Source organism: Poeciliopsis prolifica, unplaced genomic scaffold, assembly GCF_027474105.1.
Source record: "Poeciliopsis prolifica strain line A6 unplaced genomic scaffold, Auburn_PproV2 SCAFFOLD026, whole genome shotgun sequence".
Classification (NCBI taxonomy): domain Eukaryota; kingdom Metazoa; phylum Chordata; class Actinopteri; order Cyprinodontiformes; family Poeciliidae; genus Poeciliopsis; species Poeciliopsis prolifica.
The window spans coordinates 1,101,838-1,121,843 of NW_026562401.1; the positions used below are offsets into that span (position 1 = coordinate 1,101,838).

General features: G+C 41.2%; 2 protein-coding genes and 1 long non-coding RNA gene across 5 annotated transcripts; 2 read left to right on the forward strand and 1 right to left on the reverse strand.

The window, feature by feature from the left end:
* Positions 1 to 510: 510 nt before the first annotated feature.
* On the forward strand, positions 511 to 7,545 carry hacl1 (2-hydroxyacyl-CoA lyase 1). Its single transcript, XM_055047566.1, has 17 exons — positions 511 to 666; positions 750 to 854; positions 939 to 979; positions 1,084 to 1,164; positions 1,844 to 1,916; positions 1,990 to 2,067; positions 2,150 to 2,244; positions 2,328 to 2,440; positions 2,555 to 2,690; positions 2,901 to 3,006; positions 3,125 to 3,208; positions 3,288 to 3,389; positions 3,478 to 3,632; positions 4,308 to 4,466; positions 4,553 to 4,660; positions 4,753 to 4,939; positions 7,054 to 7,545. The coding sequence occupies exons 1-17, from the start codon at positions 616 to 618 to the stop codon at positions 7,084 to 7,086; spliced, it is 1,707 nt and encodes a 568-aa protein (XP_054903541.1). The 5' UTR covers positions 511 to 615; the 3' UTR covers positions 7,087 to 7,545.
* LOC129371156 (uncharacterized) lies at positions 5,649 to 13,494 on the reverse strand. Of its 2 annotated transcripts, XR_008607128.1 has the most exons (6): positions 13,383 to 13,494; positions 12,712 to 12,868; positions 12,559 to 12,640; positions 11,745 to 11,844; positions 11,410 to 11,668; positions 5,649 to 6,764 (listed from the first exon to the last, which is right to left on the reverse strand). It is a non-coding gene; the product is annotated as an uncharacterized LOC129371156 (long non-coding RNA). The 2 variants fall into 2 exon arrangements; XR_008607127.1 differs by lacking the exon at positions 13,383 to 13,494 and having other exon boundaries at positions 12,712 to 13,176.
* Positions 8,191 to 17,607, forward strand: colq (collagen-like tail subunit (single strand of homotrimer) of asymmetric acetylcholinesterase). Of its 2 annotated transcripts, XM_055047568.1 has the most exons (17): positions 8,191 to 8,597; positions 10,459 to 10,568; positions 10,741 to 10,842; positions 11,638 to 11,682; positions 11,829 to 11,855; positions 12,580 to 12,651; positions 13,193 to 13,255; positions 13,352 to 13,378; positions 13,453 to 13,497; positions 13,576 to 13,609; positions 13,724 to 13,806; positions 14,079 to 14,175; positions 14,749 to 14,879; positions 15,334 to 15,453; positions 15,549 to 15,690; positions 15,791 to 15,893; positions 17,416 to 17,607. In XM_055047568.1, the coding sequence occupies exons 1-17, from the start codon at positions 8,501 to 8,503 to the stop codon at positions 17,483 to 17,485; spliced, it is 1,368 nt and encodes a 455-aa protein (XP_054903543.1). In that variant the 5' UTR covers positions 8,191 to 8,500; the 3' UTR covers positions 17,486 to 17,607. The 2 variants fall into 2 exon arrangements, with proteins under 2 accessions (XP_054903543.1, XP_054903544.1); XM_055047569.1 differs by lacking the exon at positions 11,829 to 11,855.
* The last annotated feature ends 2,399 nt before the right edge of the window (positions 17,608 to 20,006 follow it).

Consider the following 20,006-nt stretch of genomic DNA (forward strand, 5'->3'; position numbering starts at 1 on the left):
TTCTGAAGCATTTATTGAATAGGAACACAGATTCTTCAGTATTTGAGCTGCAATATCTGTGATTCGTTAATGGATCTCTGACTGTCACTGAACTTGAAATGAGATGTATTTTTTGTGATGCTCCAAACGTACTGCCTTTAATAACTTTAAAACATTTTCCCAGCTTTAAAAAGGATGGAGAGGGTATGTAAGTCTCAACAGCTGTTCCTAGTACAGTGGTTCAGTTTAAGATTAATTGCAAAGTCTAAATAACTTAGTTCTAGAGAAATTGTAATTGTTTTATAAACAATTTTATAGAGCTCACTGGGTCTTTAAGCCAACCAGGGGACACTAAGCTTATCCTTGTGCTGGATCTAGTTTGGACCCTGCTGTGAAACTAGAACTGAACTGAGCCAGATGAGCTGAATCCTAAACAAGATTCTGAATCCTCATCCAACCGCTCTGAGGGCGGACACATACAGTCTCTCCGCTGATTGGTCTTCATCCCGGAAACGGAACAAAAAAGGGGCGTGTCTTTAGTGCTCCGCTGAGAAGTCACATCGGTTTGATCAGTAATATCCAACTACACACACACACACACATATTGATATATATTAAAGCTACTTGTCAGGAGTCATGGACGAAGTGACAGGCGCTCAGCTCATTGCCGAGTCTCTGAAAACTCAGGTGAGCTCGGGCGTTCAGGCGCAGCTTCACCGCTGCAGAACTGTGTCAGAGTTCACTAAGATTCTGCTTCTTTCTCCCCGCAGAAGGTGGAGTACATGTTTGGGATAGTCGGTGTCCCCATCATTGAAGTGGCCATGGCTGCTCAGGCCGCTGGGATCAAATATGTGGGGATGCGTAACGAGCAGGCGGTAAACGATCTGCACTCTTTAAAAAGTGACCAAATCCTTCCGGTGTCATGATTGGATCTCACAGGTTGTCCTGTCGCCCTGCAGGCGTGCTACGCTGCATCCGCGGTTGGATACATAACCGGGAGGTAAGAGCTCTTGTTTGCGGAGCTGACCAATGTGTCCGGGCTGCTGCTGTGTCCTTCTTTGATGCTTGACATGTTGCTACATTCTTGTTGACCTCTGACCCCAGACCTGGAGCCTGCCTGGTGGTGTCTGGACCTGGACTCATTCACGCTCTGGGTGGGATGGCAAACGCCAACATGAACTGCTGGTATTACACCACAGTGAAACTTTTCCTCTTTCACTGTCACCTCTGTTGTTTTCATCCACACCCTAAAACTATTTCATTTACTGTTATCGTTCATTTTATTATTATTTGGAAGTGGAAGGACTTTATTTCTTTACATTTACTGTATCACTCACTTGGCCCGAGAGTTTTTGACTATTTTAATCCATGCCTGGGAATGTCTGTTTGTACTTTGTGTATGTGGGCAGTATGTATGTCTTTTTTTGTTGTAGTTTATTTATTTAATTATTATTATTATTATTATTATTATTATTATTATATATTTTTTAAATTAATTAATTATTTTTTATTTTATTTTATGTTGACACTGCTGTGCTCCATGTTTGTTCGGGGTGGCTTGTTCTTGTTTACTTGTGTTGGTGTTTACATATAGTTAAAAAAAACAATAAACAAATTAAAAAAAAAGGAAATGGAAGGACAATATAGAGAGTAAGTACACAATTATGAAGATATGTATGTTTCAATTTTGTTTCCACAAAATACATGAGTAGTCACCTAATTATTAAATGACGTCCATTCAGAGGTTTGTTGGAGAACATTGTTGAACAAAGAACCATGAAGCTGTATCAGAGAACTGAAAAGAATTGAAGTTTGATATGGTGGAATGTGAAAAGGTCAAAGTGGCGGTGGTTTCTCCACGCAGGCCAGTGCTCGTGGTCGGCGGCTCCTCGGATCGAAACCAGGAAACGGCGGGGGCCTTTCAGGAGTTTCCCCAGGTGATTCTACCTTCCTGTGGGTTTCTCTTTCACTCCGAGTCTCTGCTCTGACTCCGGTTTTATTCATTCTTAGGTGGAGGCGTGCCGCCTCTACAGCAAGTTTACTGCCAGGCCCAGCAGTCTGGAAGCTATCCCCTCAGTCATAGAGAAGGTGACTGCGTGTATCGTTTGTTTTCACGTAAATAGGATTCCTTAAGAGTGAATTAGATTTGATCGTATTTGTTCGCACACAGGCGGTCCGCACCAGCATATACGGACGCCCGGGTGCTGTCTACGTTGACATCGCAGGGGACATGGTCAATGCTAGAGTAGAGCGGGACAAAGTCAGGTTTGTTTGATTTTAATGCGTCTTTTTTATCTAAATGGCCGTTCAAAGTGTAAAAGAATAAGATAAATGGATCTCTTCTGCAGGGAAGTGTCCTGCTGTCCACCTCCACCTGTGAGTTTGGCCGCCAGCCCTGCAGTTGAAGATGCCCTCTCTGTCCTAAAAGAAGCAAAGACACCTTTGATCATCATTGGAAAGGGTAAGACAAAGAATTTTTTTTTTTCAAACTTATACAGGTGTAACTATTTTTTTTTGCCTGCAATGCAAATTAGTTGCAACAGAATGAGGTTGTGAAGGTGTGTGTTCTGAGCAGGAGCAGCTTACAGCAGGGCGGAGGCTGTGCTGAGGGAGTTTGTGGAGGAGAGTGGGCTCCCGTTCCTGCCCACACCTATGGGCAAAGGAGTCCTGCCCGACGATCACCCCAGCTGTGTGTCCGCCGCCCGCTCCAGGTCGGCCACCTGCTGTAACCTAATCAAGCTCCAGAACTGAACATTCACATGTTTTTATTATTATTATTATTATTATTTTCTGCATTTTTTGTTTAAATTCTGCAGTGAAGTTAGATTTATTTTTGCACATCTTTACGAAGCGTCTCCCACAAACATTAACCTAAACTTGTTATTGCTCTTATTCTTTTTTTTTTTTAATCTGTTGCAAAGAGCTCTTCTTCAAGCCGACGTCGTTCTTCTGCTCGGAGCGAGGCTGAACTGGATGCTGCATTTTGGTCTCCCACCCAGATTTAATCCTCATGTTAAAATCATTCAGGTGCGTAAATGTCATAGCCAATATTTCACAGCACAGCTGTTAAAACCCTAAGTTTGCACGATAATCTGCTGCAGGCGTCTCGGCGCTATAATAAAATGAAACCAAACGATTCTTCCAGGTTGATCTCTGTGCCGAGGAGATGGGGAACAACGTGAAGGCAGGTGTTGCTCTCCTGGGGGACGTCGGTGCTGTTGTATCTCAGGTCTGACATGAGAGTCAGTACTTCATCTTCCCTGTAGATGTTGACTGATTAAATAATTGCATTTTTTTTTTCCCTTCAGCTCCTGACGTGCATCCGCAAAGATGGCTGGAAATATCCATTTAAGACCGAGTGGTGGAGCGCGCTCAGCGAGAAGGTTGCTGCTAATGCAAAAATATCAAGGGTGGGTCTGACTGCTCTCATTTCGGACAAATCTGCTGTTTCAAACTCTTTGCAGATATTCCTAATTGAAGCTCTTGCTTTCGTAACAGGCTCTGGCTCTTAAGGCAACATTGCCCATGAACTACTACACTGTGTTTCACCAAATCTCTCAGCTGCTTCCACGCGATTGCATCATCGTTAGCGAGGGCGCTAACACTATGGACATTGGACGCACCATGCTGAATAACTACCTACCCCGACACAGGTAAGGTGTTTCATCAGCATCAAGTGGCACAGAGTGGACAGATGGAGATGACTGCACATCTGATAACTACTCTGAAATTAGTATATAATATATATATATTTTTTGTTTACGTTCTACCAGAAATGGTCATGCATGTCATTTCTTTTCAACTTAATGCAATTATGTCTTAAATTGGTTAAAATGTCAAACATCAATCCCAGGATTAGCCCTAACTTTATATCTTTTAAAATGAAACTGTGCCTGACATGTGATCAAAGGACGCTTGCAGTGAAATGTCACATTTCTGAGCACCGCTAAAATATTTTAATATTGTGATCTTTTTAAAAACAATCTATATTTTATTTGTAGCGGCATAATCTCAAAGTGCTGCAACTTAGGGACGAAAAACAACCTTTAACTAGAACACATTTCTTTTATTGGGTAAAAAGTATGGCAAGAAATATTTTTTTAGCAAAAGAAGAGGTGGCAGACTTATTGGTCGCCCCAAAATAGGGTGAATAAAATTACCCAAATTAGTTAATGGATTTTTCCACATTTTGTTTGTGAAATTATTCCACTGTAATAAAAAGATTCCTTATTCCAAGGGATTTCACATATTTCCATAAGGGTGCCAGTAAAATTGGCTGAATAAAGTCAATAGAGGAGCCTGAGTAGAGTAACTGTGTTGACGTGAAGGTTGGATGCGGGCACCTTTGGAACGATGGGAGTCGGCCTCGGCTTCGCCATAGCAGCAGCTGCTGTGGAGACGAGCAGGATCAAACCCCAAAGAGTCGTCTGTGTGGAGGGAGACAGTGCCTTCGGCTTCTCCGGCATGGAGGTCGAAACCATGTGCAGGTCGGTCACACAATTTCCATAATGCAGTCATGTTAATTTTTCCAACACCAGCGGACAGGTACTTTGTTTATTTTCCTTATCACTAGGTATAATCTGCCTGTGATCATTATAGTGGTCAATAACAACGGCATTTACAGTGGAGTAGACGCCGACACGTGGAAAGAAATGGCGAAAATGGGTGACCTTACCTCTGTGTGAGTCTTTCATTAATGAGAAAGTGCAACATGTATCATCTAATTTGTATTTCTATGTATAATCGCCTTCCTAAATGTGTACTCTCCTTCAGAGCGCCTCCCGTCTCCCTTCTGCCCGACGCCCGCTACGACGAGGTAATGACAGCGTTTGGAGGTCGAGGGTTTCTGGTGAGGACTGCGGAGGAGCTGCGCGGTGCCTTGCAGCTCTGCCTGACTGACTGGGAGAGACCGAGTCTGCTCAATGTGCTCATTGACCCGTCATCTGACCGAAAGCAGCAGGTACATGAACACCTCTGTAATTACATTGATCAGTCATGGTTCTGATAGGAATTGACTCAGTTTTTATATAGTGCCTGTCGGACGTTGTCATCCCACAAACTTCAGTATATTCCATTGAGATTTTATCTGATTGACCAACATGAATTGATACGTGGTGAAGACGTGCCAGGAACCGTGTCTCAGTTTGCTTGTTTCTTTTTACAAAAAAGTTTTTAAAAAAAGGATGTGAGCATTTTATTTCTTCCCCCTTTTCTCTGCCAACCCTAAATAAAATTCGGTCCAGGCAAATGCCTTCAGAAGTTTTATATACTAATTTACTTAATTAGTAAATGATCACCCACATCAACTGACAAAGTCCAGTCAAGGAGAGTATTCATTATTGAAGCAGCCACTGTAACAAGATACTAAACACTTTATTTACATTCACAGTAGAGGTTAAATAGGATGTGTAGGGTGAATTCACGCCACCCTGTGGCCTGAGTTGGTAACTACAACAGACAGGAGCGTTGATGAATGCAAAATCTTAGGAACTCCCTTAAAGGTAAAAGTAAAGGTTGACGTAATTTTATTTATATAACACATTTTCAGCAACAAGGCAATACAAAGTGCTTTACAGGATTTAAAAGGAAATACAAACAAAATGATAACAAACCAAAAGAAAGAGCAAAAGAAAAAGCTAATAATGTTGATACAAAGTAAATAAACTAGACTCATATTCAGGGTTGGTAGATAAGTATAAGTAAGTATCTTCTGGTCTAATTTCTTTTCTGGGTTAAAAGTGAGTATACCACAGTTTCTAACAAAATAAAATAAAAAAGAGGAAAGGACACATTAGGGAAATTGGCAACATTCAGACAAAACAAAGGGCAAAACAAAGATATGAGTGAAGGCAGTGACATCATAGGGCCATGAAACCACAGTGCTCGGCATCCCGGCAGAAGTCTGATAAGATGTTGTTATCGAGGAAAGTCCTTGGGAGCGCTCAGCTCCACAGCTGCATGGATAACAAGAGGGGGTGAGGTGGGAAGAAGCGATATGTTTACATATCTTCAAGGAGATTGGAAATCTGCAGCCCTTCTAAGGCAACACGGGAAAAGCCAATTCAGATAAAGAATGTCTTAGGTCGAGTAGATTATAAATTTCAATCTTCCCTAAAGTCTCTCTGATACATCTCAGTTCCCAATTATCCAAATTAGTTTGGTCGTTCCATTGAACCGAAACTAGCAACTTCTCCAAGATCGATTCCATTTCGTTAGTGAGCTTTGGAGTCCTCAGCTCTGTTGCAAGCTTCAGCAAGACTCGCATCCAATTTACGTCCCTGTCCACACCAACAGTCTGAGTGTTCGCTGGTTCGGCCAAGTCTGGCACAGATTTTTCGATAAGCCAGGTATCCGCAAGGTCCAAGCAGCAGAAATCCTGTTATCATGACTTTTTATGATGAAAACTTGCTCAGCATAATATACTAATGTATTTTAAGAAATAAAAGGGTCAACAAATGTAGTTCCCCTTTTACTATATATCCAGAGGGTACACATATTCCTAAGCAATATGTTTTAGATTTTGTAGGAAGTCAGGGGGAGCACAAGAACCTTTTGACCCTCTCAGCAGCACAACTGGCTGTCCTTTAAGGATAAAAGAGCGTTGCAGTTGAGGATTTGCATGGAGCATCAAACAGCTCGACCCTCGTCTCATCCTTCCACCGCTTTGTAGACCGACGTCCCACCCGGGGCATTAATCCGCGCACCCCAGGTGCATAGCCGAACTGTTGTATCCCCCTCACAATCCCTTCGTCTAACTCCAAGCTGACCTTTCTATTTCAGGGATCCTGTAATTAGAAAGCACAGCCTCTCTTTGTTTATGTTGAATGTATCCACGCAACCCTCAGCAGGCAAATCTGAAGGTTGCGTGAAGGTCTGTGTCTGGTGCTGAGGTTCCGCGCTTGCAGAAAACCTGTTTCTTTTTCTGAAGTGGGTTAGTTAGGTTGGTGTTTAGCATCTATATATGGACATAGAAGACAAAGTCGAGTCTGAGAGTAATGAAAATAAACCCCATTGGTCGGATGGATGTCACATTAGTGATGATCTAATGAATGTTGATGGTGTCTGTGTTTACAGGAGTTTCCTTGGCTCACACGCTCCAACCTTTAAGACTCAAACCTTCATCCAGAACGTCATCTGATGAGCGGTGGAAGCTTTAAAACATGAAACTGTTTTAATTTCATTGATTGTTCCTATGAAATAATTAATGTTTTTTGATTCTTGCTACGTTTTAGGAGCTAATAACATTTTACAGTGAAACCTTTCACAATAGTTAGTATTTTCTTCTGAAAGACTAAATATGACCTGTTAAGATAATGAATATTGCTGTTGCTTGATAAAATAAAATACCTAAAATCATGTGACATGACAAACCAATAAAAGCAAATGAACTTAAAAATGCTATTGATTTTTCACGTTTTTCCTCATCTTTCAGGATAACCTTCATGTGAATGACACAACAGATGATCCAGAAAATAAAAGTGCAACTATGAAACTTTTAACTACACATTTATTACATGCACTTCATATACTGTTGACTGATAGGCAAGATTGTATGAAGTCAAGAAATATTCATATTAAAGTTATTGATAAATTTAAGAGATAAATTAATATAAGTTCCAATACTGTAAAAAAGTATTTTTCTTCTTACAGACTTCTGTTTTTTGCTTCTGTAACACCTCAATGTTTCAGATCAGAGATCAAACTGTGTGTCGAAAATTTCCTGAGTAAATGCTACATGGAGTTTTGAAATGATGCTCTGATTGAGGAAAAGACCTAGCCAAAGCAGCATAGCGCTACGGTAAAAATGCAACTGCCCCATTTTTTAAAATTTCTTTTCTTCTTAACTCCACTCTTCCAAGAGGTAAAATAAACCAGAACGATACCCAGTGACGTGCGAGACCTCACTTGCTTCAGTAAAGCTTAGTGCCAAACGGCATGAGTTTCAAAGCAAAAGGAAGGGGGGCCAAAAAAGTTGCAAAGACCTTTCTCATATTCGACAACAAACATCTTGATAACTCCTGAAGACTTTTGGCAAAATTTCACGTGGACTAAGAAAACAGAGGTGTTTCATTTCTGACACTGCAGTGCAAACGTCAAATGCATTTTATCTTGCAAAAAAACAAAAAAATAGCAGTACTTTCTAATTGAGGTCACTCTTTCTTATGTTGTTCTATTTTCAGGATAGCAAATTGTGGCTTTATCTTTATTAAGACTCCCTACAGAGGAGTGGAAACAACAATAAGACCCCTCTACAGTAGTAGGGATCTAATATTGGCACTGAAGGCAGCTGGTGTGCTGTCTCCTGTAATTTTAGAGCACACCGATGCAGAGGAAAGATTTAATGGGTATTGGTCAGCGTACTCTCTTGTGAAGGCGTAAGGGAAACCGACAGAACGAGGGAGCAGAGAGGGAGGGCAGCGAGGGAGAGGACGGTGAGGAGAGGAGAGGAGCTGAGATAGAAAGGCAGCGTTTCAAGGCTGCTGTGGCTCAGACGTAAAGTCGGGCAACTATCTGTGGCAGCATGACCCTTCTAGCTGTTGGACTGTGTCTGCCACTGTGGTTTTCTTTTTGCCTGGCTCAGTCCTCATTTCTGGACAGCTTCCTGTCATTCCCAGCAGGTAGGCGCTTCTAAAACCATGAGCTTGCACATGAGGTGGGCTGCTGTGTGAGTGAGTTACTGCACTGGTGCATGCATTACACATGGGCTGAGGGCTTCTGGAAATACAGATTGTGAGTTTCACTGTGATCTCATCATAATGTCGAGTTGTTTGGATTTTCCTTGTTTCCCTTGAAGTAGACTTGTAAATGCCTCTATAAATAGTGAGAGGAGCTACAGTCCGTCTGCGAGAAGCACTTCATATCTGTGTCTGGGTGTCATGATTTGATATTTTGCACCTGTTTTCATGTTGCTTATGCTGCTTGTGCATCTTTTACCCTCTTGTAAGGTAGCTACCAAAATATGTCAGATCACTCCACACTGTTGCTTCTTTGCAGATGGATGGGCACAAGTTTAAAGTTTAATATTTCTTTGCTCACGTTTACAATATAGTCAGAAATGAGTTGTAACAGTAGGGCAAGTCATTTTTGTGAATATTCAATATCACTGAAATCAGCCATCATTGCCAACCAGTTTGTGACTATTCTGCAGTAGTTATATTGCATTACAGTAAAACATTAGCCCTCACTAGTTTAATATTTAGCAGAGTTAGAAAAAAAATAAAACACTGGCAGTGCTGCTAGTACAACTAGCAGGTCAGAAGTTCCACAAATAAGACATGGTGCTGGACTAGTAGTGCTAACTAGAAGGTTTTTTTGACCTGATAGTCAGCAGGAGATTACCTAGACTAACCTAAGGGAATAATATATTAAACTATTTCAAATACTTTTTAACATAAGAGCCAAAAGCATAAGTCAAGTTACGAGTTAGTCAAGCAGCAAACATTTCTTAGCCATATGAGTTTAATATGGAAATGAATTGCAGTATTGCACTAGCTATATATTTGAACATTATCTTCATTCAGGCAAACTAGTTGAAATGCAGTAGTTCACTTGTCTGGAAAAAAAAAAAAAAAAAAAAAAAAAGGCTTCACCCACTTAGGCTTAATTACAGCATTTTATCAAGTCCTTGAACTTGATACAGCATTTTAAAAGAGCAGACCGTTTACAATATTTTTACTATTTACAAATTCTTAGCTGGTTAACCAGCTAAGAATTTCAAATAGAGTAGCTTACTAGTCCAGCGAAAACACTTCACATAATTAACTAATGTGAAGTTAGTTATGCTTTACCAGTGGTTTAGTTCTGCACACACTACTCAAGAGGTAAACACTTTCTAGCTGCACTAGTGAACATGTACACTATTTGACATTTTTAGTTGCATCAGCTCTGTAACACTGACAACTGGACTTCCCTTAAGTCAACTAGCGTCCTTCCATTGGTCAGCCAGCCAATGCATGTTTCCACCACCGTTCTGCTCAAATCAGTTTCAACTAGCTGACTAACTGAAGCTAAGCTCTTCTTCTAGGCTAATTTTCCGTGTCAGTGAACAACTGCAATAAAGTGCATAAAATCATTAGTTGACAGTTTTTGTGATCTGGACAGCAATGGGTAAGTCTGTAACCAGTCAACAAGTGCTCCATTTAGGCTCTTTATTTTGACTAGCCTAATCCTTCAGTCACTCTAGTTGTCTGACGTACGCATTTAACGATCACAAGTTTAACACTTGACACTAGAGCCTTCCATTGATTTGGTCTTGTCGTTCACCGATGCGTCAAAAGCCAAGCTGAGACTTTAGCGCTCCTAAGGCTACATTTTTTTAAACGAGTGTGAATTTGAACTAAAAGGTAAAAACAGTGGTTGATTTCATATTTGAATATTTAAATAAACAGCTTGCTATTTCGACAGGTAAATAAACTTGACAGGTCAAGAGAACTTTTTAACCTCCGGCTTAATTTGTGACTGCATGTACGCTGTGCACAGCTCTCAGATCCCAGGAGCAGCAGAAGAGATTTAACCCATGCTGTTTACTGAGTCCTCCACCACCCCCGCTCTTCCCTCCACCCCCTTCACTTTGGCGCCGCCACACACTTGTGAGTCATGTGACTTTCTATTGTGGAGTATGAAGCTGTTAATATGTCCTTAGGTTACAGTCATATGGGCTGCTAGATATGTTTGGCACCAGAGTTCTCCTGGTGTTTTGTTTATGTTGAGACAATTGAATGTAGATCTGATTAATTTGAAATCAAACCTCATGTTTTACAGGAAGAAGGCGGTTCACATCATGGCAGTGAGTCTGGCCTTAAGAGTAAAGGTTCTGCCTGTGTCCAGGGCCCGCCTGGTCCTGCTGGACCTCCTGGGCCTCAGGTAAAGCACCAAACTCTTAAGATTCGAGATCTCATCGCTGACATTTCAACACATCCAACTCGTCCTGCTTCACGCACTAACAATTATGTGGCTTGACTACAAATCACTTCATAGAAGGGAAGCGTTTTGGTACTCGAGCAAAATATTTGCCCCGGTCGCCCCTCCGACTTGATAGTTCCTGCGGAGAAGATGGGGATTTCTCTGGCCCTTACAGCACAACAGTCCATTAACGCTCCACATTTAGCTGCGACACAAATAGCCTTTTTCCACTGCCAGCCAGTGTGCCACACATCATTCTCAGAAACTGTCCGAGGAGCTGGGAAGGCGTGCTGTGTCGCGTAAAATCCAGGGATCTCCGGCGTACGATGGTCATTTGTTTGTGTTTTCAAGTCATAACACACATATATATATATATATATATATATATATATATATATATATATATATATATATATATATATATATATATATATATATATATATATATTATTTTCATTCCGTTTGTGCTTGTGAACCAGATCAATGCTGCTGAGAAATTAGAGTTTCTGTGAGTAATAGGCAGCTTACCTCAAGCGGTTGTTGAGGCTTCTGCTTACACCACCAGACGGTCTGCAGTTCAGTCCATCATAAAGACCCAGGAGGCACTTCTCCAATCAATAGAGACCAGTCAGCCTTCAGCTAATTAAAACTGCAGCTCTGCTCTCCAAGAAGCATGTTGCCGACAGTAAAACTAATTTAGATGCCTATCTATGTGATTCATAACCAATTATTTTTGTGTTTTCTTATGATAACCAGGGTCCCCCTGGATTTCCTGGAATGAGAGGGCCTAAAGGAGAAAAAGTAAGCAGCTTATTTGATTTCCTCATCTTGTAATTATTCCTGAAAAGGCAGATTGAATTGACCTGTTGCACATGACTGAAAAATGCTTTTGGGAAGTTCATTAAGCGCCTGCTGTCCTTATCCCCTCCTCCACATCCTGTCGTCAGGGAGAAATTGGAAGACCTGGGCAAAAGGTGAGAGTCCCCGTTAATCATGCCGTTCTCCTTGCCACTGTAAGTGAATTTTCTCAAAAACGACACAAAGCATCCCCTCTGCATCCCCTGCAAGCAAGTGCACATCAGAAGAGGCACTGCGTGCGAGTGCACAACCTTGACAGGAGACAGAGCAGGCAGGCTGTCAGGATGCTAGGGATGCAGGGGCTGCTGAGGCTAAACACCTCAGTCATGCACGCTGACATGACTCTGCGTGCGGCATCAGGATTCGCGCCCGAGAAGAAACACATCTCCTGATCTTCAGATGAAGATCAGGAGACTCTTGTTGTTTGTTTCTTGGCAAAAGCAAGAAGAGAAGTGAGCTCTAAAACGTTCCTGGTCCGTGTGGCGGAGCAGTAAGTGCAGCCCCTTACCGAGCATGTTTGCAGCACTGCAGTGCAATTTAGCTTAGTGCTTCAGCCAGATCATTAATCATTTTATTCCCAAGAAGCAAAGACTCCCAGTTCTAAATACAGCCATCATTTAATTAAAGAGAGGAAAGTGACAGTGCTCGTTAAAGCCATTCTGCTTCTACATGTGCAGCAGGAATGGACAGACATTGCACTGTGCTGCCTGTCATCTGATGTGACATTCAGACTTCTCTTTCTCTCTTTCTCTCTCTCTTGTTTTTGTTCTAAACCTCTAAAACAAAGTACCAATAAAAGTCCTGATTTTATAAACTTACAAAACCGATGTGTCACACCAGGGTCGGACTGGGCCTCCTGGGCTTCCTGGGCAACAGGGACCTGCAGGATGGCCGGGACCACCTGGGGACAAAGTGAGTAAGTCAGACCTCATAATGTAGACCTCGTGAAACGCCATATAACCAACACAGCACCTTGCAGAAAGTGTCCATGCCTCTCGAGCTTCGTCACAGTCAAGAAGCACCGCAGAGCGTTTGGGAGACCCGGTGGAGAGGAGTTCAGAAACGAAGCAACTAAAAGACCCTCAGTAACTCTTGAGCAGCAAAACTCCACAGCTTTTGCTGACAAAAGCTGTGGAGGACAAATATTAGTCAAATAAAATAAGTGCAGGACAAATATTAGTCCCGCACTTCACAACACCAATTGTAATGGAAAACCGACAAGAAAAATGGTAAAAATTTGGAGACTCTGTTCAGATGAGACCAAAATTCAACATTTGGCTTTGGTGAAGCTTTTATTTGCTTGAAACTGGGGTATGAATAGTTTTAAAAGGTTGTAAATAGCAGGGACTGGAAGTACAGGGGAAAACATTTTCAACAAGGGTTTAGTTGGACGTGTTTTTAAGAAGTCAACCTGCTCCAGATGTTTAAATATTTTTTTTTTTTATATGATCAGGGTGAGAAAGGTGACCCAGGTTTGATGGGTTTGCCCGGATCTCGAGGAGCGATGGGGCCAAGGGTACGATCCACTCATAAAGCACTGGTGTCAACTTTACCCTTTTTTTTTTTTTTTTATTTACTGTTGTCTCATTATTTCAAATCTCTTTAATCGTAGGGTTTACCTGGGTACAAAGGGGAAAAGGTACCTTATCATTTTACTCATTTTCGCTTTGAAGGAGATAAACCATCTGAAGTACACACACTGTTTCTTCTCAGGGGTCCCGAGGTGATCGTGGTGAGCATGGAGTTAGAGGAGACAAGGTGAGCATGATGCGTCAGCAGAGGTTTGAATACATGTGCTACATGAAACATGAAGCATGTGCTGTTTTCTGCTCACAGGGCGCCATGGGTTTCCCAGGAATGCTTGGACAAAAGGGAAGTAAGGCTCAAATGAGCAGACGTTTATTCTTTGGTTTATTAGAAGTGCAACATTTGACTAGGTAAAATATTATTATTCGTAATACCCCATTGATCTCGCTTGTTGCGCAGGGTGAAATGGGTCCAAAAGGAGAGCCTGGAATCTCAGGAAACAGAGGACCGACAGGCCGGCCTGGAAAGAGAGGAAAACAGGCGAGAAGATTGTGTTGAATCGTGCAGTACATTTAGAAGAACATATTGGAACTCATTTTTCCCACTTAGCCTTTTATCGAGTTCCTAATCCCTGCACATATTCACTTTGGGAGGAATTTCATGTAAACCATTGGAAGAGGCTAAGAATTGCATGAACTACTGACTTAAATAGATCGCTGCATTGTTATCATATGTGCTGTATATTTCTAGAGCAAAACTTGAATTTGACGTTGACATATTCAAGGTGCCTCTATTACTTCATTTTGTCTCAGGGACAGAAAGGAGATCCTGGGAAAACTGGACCTATTGGACCTGCAGGTCCTCAGGGATCTCCTGGTCACCCCGGACCTCCTGGTTCACCTGCCGCAGGTACACGTGCAACAAGTTTCGAAATTTCTCGACTTAAAACAGACACATTTCTTTGCGACTATGCAAAACTTAAATGTCGAAAGATTTTTCTGTTTGTTTGTTTTTGTGCTATTTTTTGCCTCAAAGTTTGTCAAAGGCTGAAAGAACTCAGCAAAAGAAAAGCAGACTTTAGAGCAATGGGCCATGCATCACCACTAGTCTTATATAGCAGTAACGAAATGTGAGCTCCCGAGTTGAAACTGGAGGCTGTGATGATGACATCATGAGGCTAAAGTAAGTTTACACATGGCAGGCCTCCCCACAGTTTAGAAAATATTATGTCACCACATAACCAAAGTGACTTTTAACTGGCGCACTAATTGAGTCTGCTTCTTGATAGATGAATCATTGATACTGTATATGATGACTTGTGGTATTTAAATCACCTTCTGTTAGTTATTGATCATTTTCAGCTTATTCAGACAACCAAACGCCGGGCTTTTGACGTTTTCCTTCACCCTTAGATTTCGTTTTTATTCGTCCTTTCTGTGTTTTCAGCAATACGTCGATAATTCACGTCTTTTCTCGTTGCAGGGCTCTACATGGTTGGAGCAAAAGGGGCTCGAGGTCCACCGGGTCCTCCTGGGAACTGTGGCTGCAGCTCCCTCAGCACTTCACCATTTGATGACTACGCCAACACAGGAAGCTATCCCAAAGTGCCTGTTGTACGCAAAACTTGTTGCTATTAAAAAGATATACTGGGAATTATACATAAGTATAATTTAAAAATTAAGCCAGTCAAATGTTTTGAGAAACTAAATTAGTTAATTGTGTAAAAGTGTTTAGGTTTTTCCACTATACAGACATAAAAAAGAACATTTATTGGAATTTTATTATTATTTTATTAGTGTCGACACCAAAGGATTGTTGTTCTGCTAGAAGCTGAACCTCTGCTCCCATCTCAAGTCTTCTGCGACTGGTTTTCTTTCAGTATTATCCCACGTTTAGCCATGAGTAACTTTTCTGTTCCTGCTGAAGAAAAGTAGCCCCATAGTATGATGTAATCGATTGTAACCGATTTTAATAGCATACAGTTCAACTAACTAAAGCATCTGATCTGACTTGTTTGATCAGATGCTTTAGGTATTTGATCAAATATCTGAAACGTTCCCGTTTCAGATATTTGTGGTGAGTAACGAGGAGGAACTGGAGCGCCTTCACACCGACAACGCCCTCGCATTCCGAAAAGACCAGAAAACGCTCTATTTCAAAGACATTGATGGCTGGCTGCCAATCCAGGTATAACTGCATTCCGACTGTTATCCAATTGTTTTTTTTTTTTTTTTTTGTTAGGTGTTTCCTTTTTTGTTCAAGTCGCTAAAATTCTGCAAAAGACCTTTCCATTCCAGATGATGCCCTTCCAGTCCATGGAAAACGCACCTGACGATGAAGGTTACTGCGGTGACGGGATAGTGCAGATCTCCAACGGGGAGGAGTGTGATGACCGGAACAGAGTTGTCACAGACAGCTGCGTCAGTAAGTACACGCAAAATGTTCTTCAACAGCCTCCTTAGTTCTACTTTGCTGCGCACGCAGAACCTGACCTCCACACTCCTGCTGTCTCATCTTACTGTAGAGTGTAAACACGCTAACTGTGGAGACGGATACCGCTATGAAGGGGCTGAAGAGTGTGATGGAAAAGACTTTGGATACCAAACGTGTAACTCATATCTTCCAGGGTGAGTACAAAATATACCTGTTCTAGACGGCACTGTGCAAAAGTCCAGAGCGAGTTGTCACCTTTTTATATTTTGGTAGAAAAGAGAGCAATTTGTTTACTTTTTCTTCCTAAACTGCACTTTTTAAGCATTCTTTGCATTTTGCTGCTTTTTACTTGTTTTCTGTTGATATGGTGTTGATCTTCAGATGAGGTTTGTTTGCAACGCCACTTAACTCGTGCCATTATGTGACTCAGACATAAAAAGCTCCTGATTGAAAATAGCAGAGTCTACATAGAAAGTCCCTCGAAAAGCATTAATTTCTCTTGATGTTTTTCACGCTTACACACTACGACCACAAACTTCCATCTATTTTCATGCCATGTTTTTGGATTAAAGCAAGGCAAACTAGTCCATAATTATGAAGTGGTAGGAAAATTATTTGTAAAGCTTTTTAGAAGTAAAAACCTGAAGAGTGCAGGAAGTGTTTCTCTTCTGCCCTCAAAGCTTAGCAGAACCGCCTTTCAGGGCAGTTAGAGCTGGACATTTTTTTTTTTTTTTTGCCCATTTGTCTTTTTAAAATAGCTCATGCTCAGCCAGATTGGATGGAGAACATCTCTGAGCATTACTTTTAAAAGTCAAGTTGATGCCTATCGTTTAAATATAAGTCTGGATCCCAAGTTTCAACTCTTTTGAAGCCTCTAGAAGGTTTTCCATCCATCTTTCCCTCAACTGTGACCTGCTTCTCGCCGCTGATGAAAAACAAGTTGTCACTTTTTCCATTTTCTTGTGACAGGCCGAACAGTCATTTAGTTTGAAACCTACTTAAAACTTCTTCACCACTTTCACCCTGATGTGTCTGCCATATTCTTTGGCCTTGATGATGAAAATCTTCTGTTCATTTAAAGCATTTACAGACTTTATACAATTCAATTCAAAATTAATTTAACTATCCCAGAGGGAATCTACATGTAGCTCATTATCCCAAGTTCTTCAACGGGTTGTTGTAGATACAGACGACTGTCTACATGAAGAATTTCCTGTAGTGGTCTGTATTACAGCAGAGCTAAAGAAGCCTCTGACTGAAGACACTGGTGTTGTTTAACAGTTTCGTGAGGCGGATGTTCAGGGTTCTAAGTTTCTTGATTTTATGAAGAATCCTTATTTGCATCATGGCAGATGTTCCAGATCAGTGCTTATACTGAGGTTAAATCAACATACATGTTTACTAAGTAGGCAACGTCTGAAAGCAGATCATTATAATTCACCTTATTTAGGAATGCTTACTGATTTATAAACACACACATTGCACATTAGGCTGTCATAATCAGATGCAGCATGAGAAAGTGCAAACAAAGAAAACTTAACATAGAAATACTGCTCACTGGCATTTTAAGCCATAAGAAAATTTGGCATATTCAATAAAAATACAAAAAAATTAGGTAGCACTGAAAAAAAAAGCGTGAACGCCACTGGTTGTGTTATCTGCGTGAGAAAGAATAACAATCATCTTTAAGTTGACGTTTTTCTTCTGCAATTACAGGTCTTATGGTTTCCTCAAGTGCACACGGTACTGTGTTATTGACTCCACGAACTGCAAATTCTTCACTTGAGGAGGGATCTGGATTGTGCAGACGGATCCTTTGTGTAATGCTGCTCGACACGTGACGGGACTGTTTTCATGCAAACGACGAAAAAAAAAACATAACACGAAAAATGCCCTGTAAAAGCAAAAGACTCGGCAGGAAGAGGCAACAAATGTTCTACTGAAAAGAACAAAAAAAAAAGCTGACACATATGTACAAATGCACACACAACTCATCTGTTTCTCTGCGGAGACGCCCCGCCCGATGGTGAAGGCGTCAGAAGCGTGCAGGACAGCTGCACTCTGTCTTAACGAGCAGGACTTCCACAGGCTGCACCGGACTGGAGCCAAACCTTCTGGATGCGACGACCACGCAGGCCCAATTAGGAGACACTGCGTTGTGTTCCAGAGAAGCAGCAGCTGGAGCAGAAGCGCATTTATTCTGACCTGGCTACTGCAACAAAAGAAACAGGAGGGAGGCAAGCGGGGCGTCCAGAGATATTCTGCTCCGGGGTGAATGACAGCAAACAGCTCTTGCATGAAGCTGGGCTAAACCGCGCTTAACTTATCACAACAGTATCCAAATTTGCCTCTGACACTGCAAGGCAATCGGACCCACTCTGCTGTTTACTTAGGTTGGTTACTTAAAAATACTTCTTTTTTTTTGTTATTATTTGTTTATTGTACCCTCTCAGTATTAAGGTGTGTTTGATCATCAAATGAGATTGTTTCTGCAGAGATGATTCACAAGCTCTACAAAAGTTCAATGGTTGACTTAGCGTCAGCATACATCAAAACATAAGTTACACTCAAATCCAAACACAAACTCAGGAACTGATGTAGCTCTACACATGTCCCACTGTGTTTCTTATTTAAAAAAAAACAACAACCAAATGGCTCTGATTGTACTCTGACGCACACAGGCAACACAAACGAAACCTTTGACACATACAACAATGCATAGTCACGTTCCTCCCCTGTGCTTCAAAGCAAAAACAAAAGATGTGAAGGCTTGAAACTGTTATTGCTCTTAATTTTCCTCATTGCACATAACCAGCTGGACTTATCTGTAGCTGCTAAGGGGGGAGGAATTTAAAATTCCTGTCTGTTCTAAGGTCATTACTGTATCTACTCTTAATACCTCTTTATCCAGTTTTGTCTTATGAAGCAACGGAGAAACTCATTAGTATCTTGAACTGCGTACATGTAGTCTGCTGTGTGCTGAAAATAACCGTGCCGATATAAGCTGACATTTTCCATAAGCTACTGTATGAGTCCCAGTGCCAAGAAAGACTTTTTCCGAGCTCAGACTGTTAATGCATCATGTCTGCATGCATGACGGTGGGAAATACACCAGTTTTGTCAAGCGTTGTTTTCTTAGTCACCATCTGTTGGCATGACAGGTGTCTTAAAGGAGAGCCCTGTCCTAAGTGTAGCTTATTACCGTATGTATAGTGATGAACTGTGCCATGAACTAAAGATGAAATATTGTTAGAAAACCGCTGTGACTGTCGCGTCTGTGTGTGATTCTGTGTATGCCCAACACTGCTGGAACATGTATGTGGTAACGTACTGTACCATCAGGCTTCAAGAAGTCGTTATTATTATCATTATTATTATTATTATTATTATTATTATTATTATTATTATTATTATTATTATGCACTGTGACCGGGATTTATGTTTCATTATTCTGATATGATTTTTACAGTAGCTGTGGGGAATTTTGAGAAAGAAATCCAATAAAAGATCATTTAAATGACCTCATGTGATTGAACTCAGGGAGACGCTGCTGATGTTTCAGCACCAGATGTTAATTAGGTCAAAACAAAACCAGGGTTTTGTCTCTGGCTACCCTGGCTGTTGCAATAGAAAGAGTGGTAAATCCGAGAGATGGTGGCAGCATCATGCTGTGGGGATGGGAATTGTCACGACCTCTCAGATTTTTCTTTTGAAAATATTAAAACTTTTTTTTATAAAACCTGAAAACACCCCGAGGAAGGAATGAACAATGGGAGCATGGATGGTTGCAAAACATTTTTTTAGTCTGTAATTTTCAAAATTAGGTTATGTATAAAACAAATTCATATTCATATGTTGTGGAGCAATGGCCTTTTGGCAGATGTGTGCAGCTTTGATACAGACTGGAGCAGCTTATATATATGTATAAATTGCCATATTTCTCATGTGAAACATGGAACAGGGAATAAAGTCTGGAAACTTGGATACTCTTCAATATAGTTTATCCAGAACTGAATAAATTCAGTTCTGGATAAACTATATATATATCTCACAATCCATAGTTTTTAGGAGCCCTCAAGAGAGGTTTTCAGGTAATCTGCGTAGAGCCCTTCTGAGCCATGTCTTCACCCAGAGACCGGCGCAGGGCAATAAAAGTTGAAAACGGGCAGCTGGCCAGAATTGCAACTGAGATGCTTGGGGCTGCATCTAACTGTGTAAGTGTATTAACATAGTGCTTCCCTTTCCCAAATCACATCAAGACAATTTGTCCACAGAGATGCCTGAGTAAAAGCTTACCTTAGCATACT

Bases quoted from the DNA above. Each gene is read 5' to 3' on its own strand.
- hacl1 (XM_055047566.1), top strand. From the start codon at position 616: ATGGACGAAGTGACAGGCGCTCAGCTCATTGCCGAGTCTCTGAAAACT. The intron at 1,165-1,843 runs GTATTACACCAC...TTCTCCACGCAG, and splicing joins AACGCCAACATGAACTGCTG to GCCAGTGCTCGTGGTCGGCG. The intron at 3,209-3,287 runs GTCTGACATGAG...TTTTCCCTTCAG, and splicing joins TCGGTGCTGTTGTATCTCAG to CTCCTGACGTGCATCCGCAA.
- colq (XM_055047568.1), top strand. From the start codon at position 8,501: ATGACCCTTCTAGCTGTTGGACTGTGTCTGCCACTGTGGTTTTCTTTT. The intron at 13,610-13,723 runs AGGGAAGTAAGG...CGCTTGTTGCGC, and splicing joins CCCAGGAATGCTTGGACAAA to AGGGTGAAATGGGTCCAAAA. The intron at 13,807-14,078 runs GCGAGAAGATTG...ATTTTGTCTCAG, and splicing joins CTGGAAAGAGAGGAAAACAG to GGACAGAAAGGAGATCCTGG.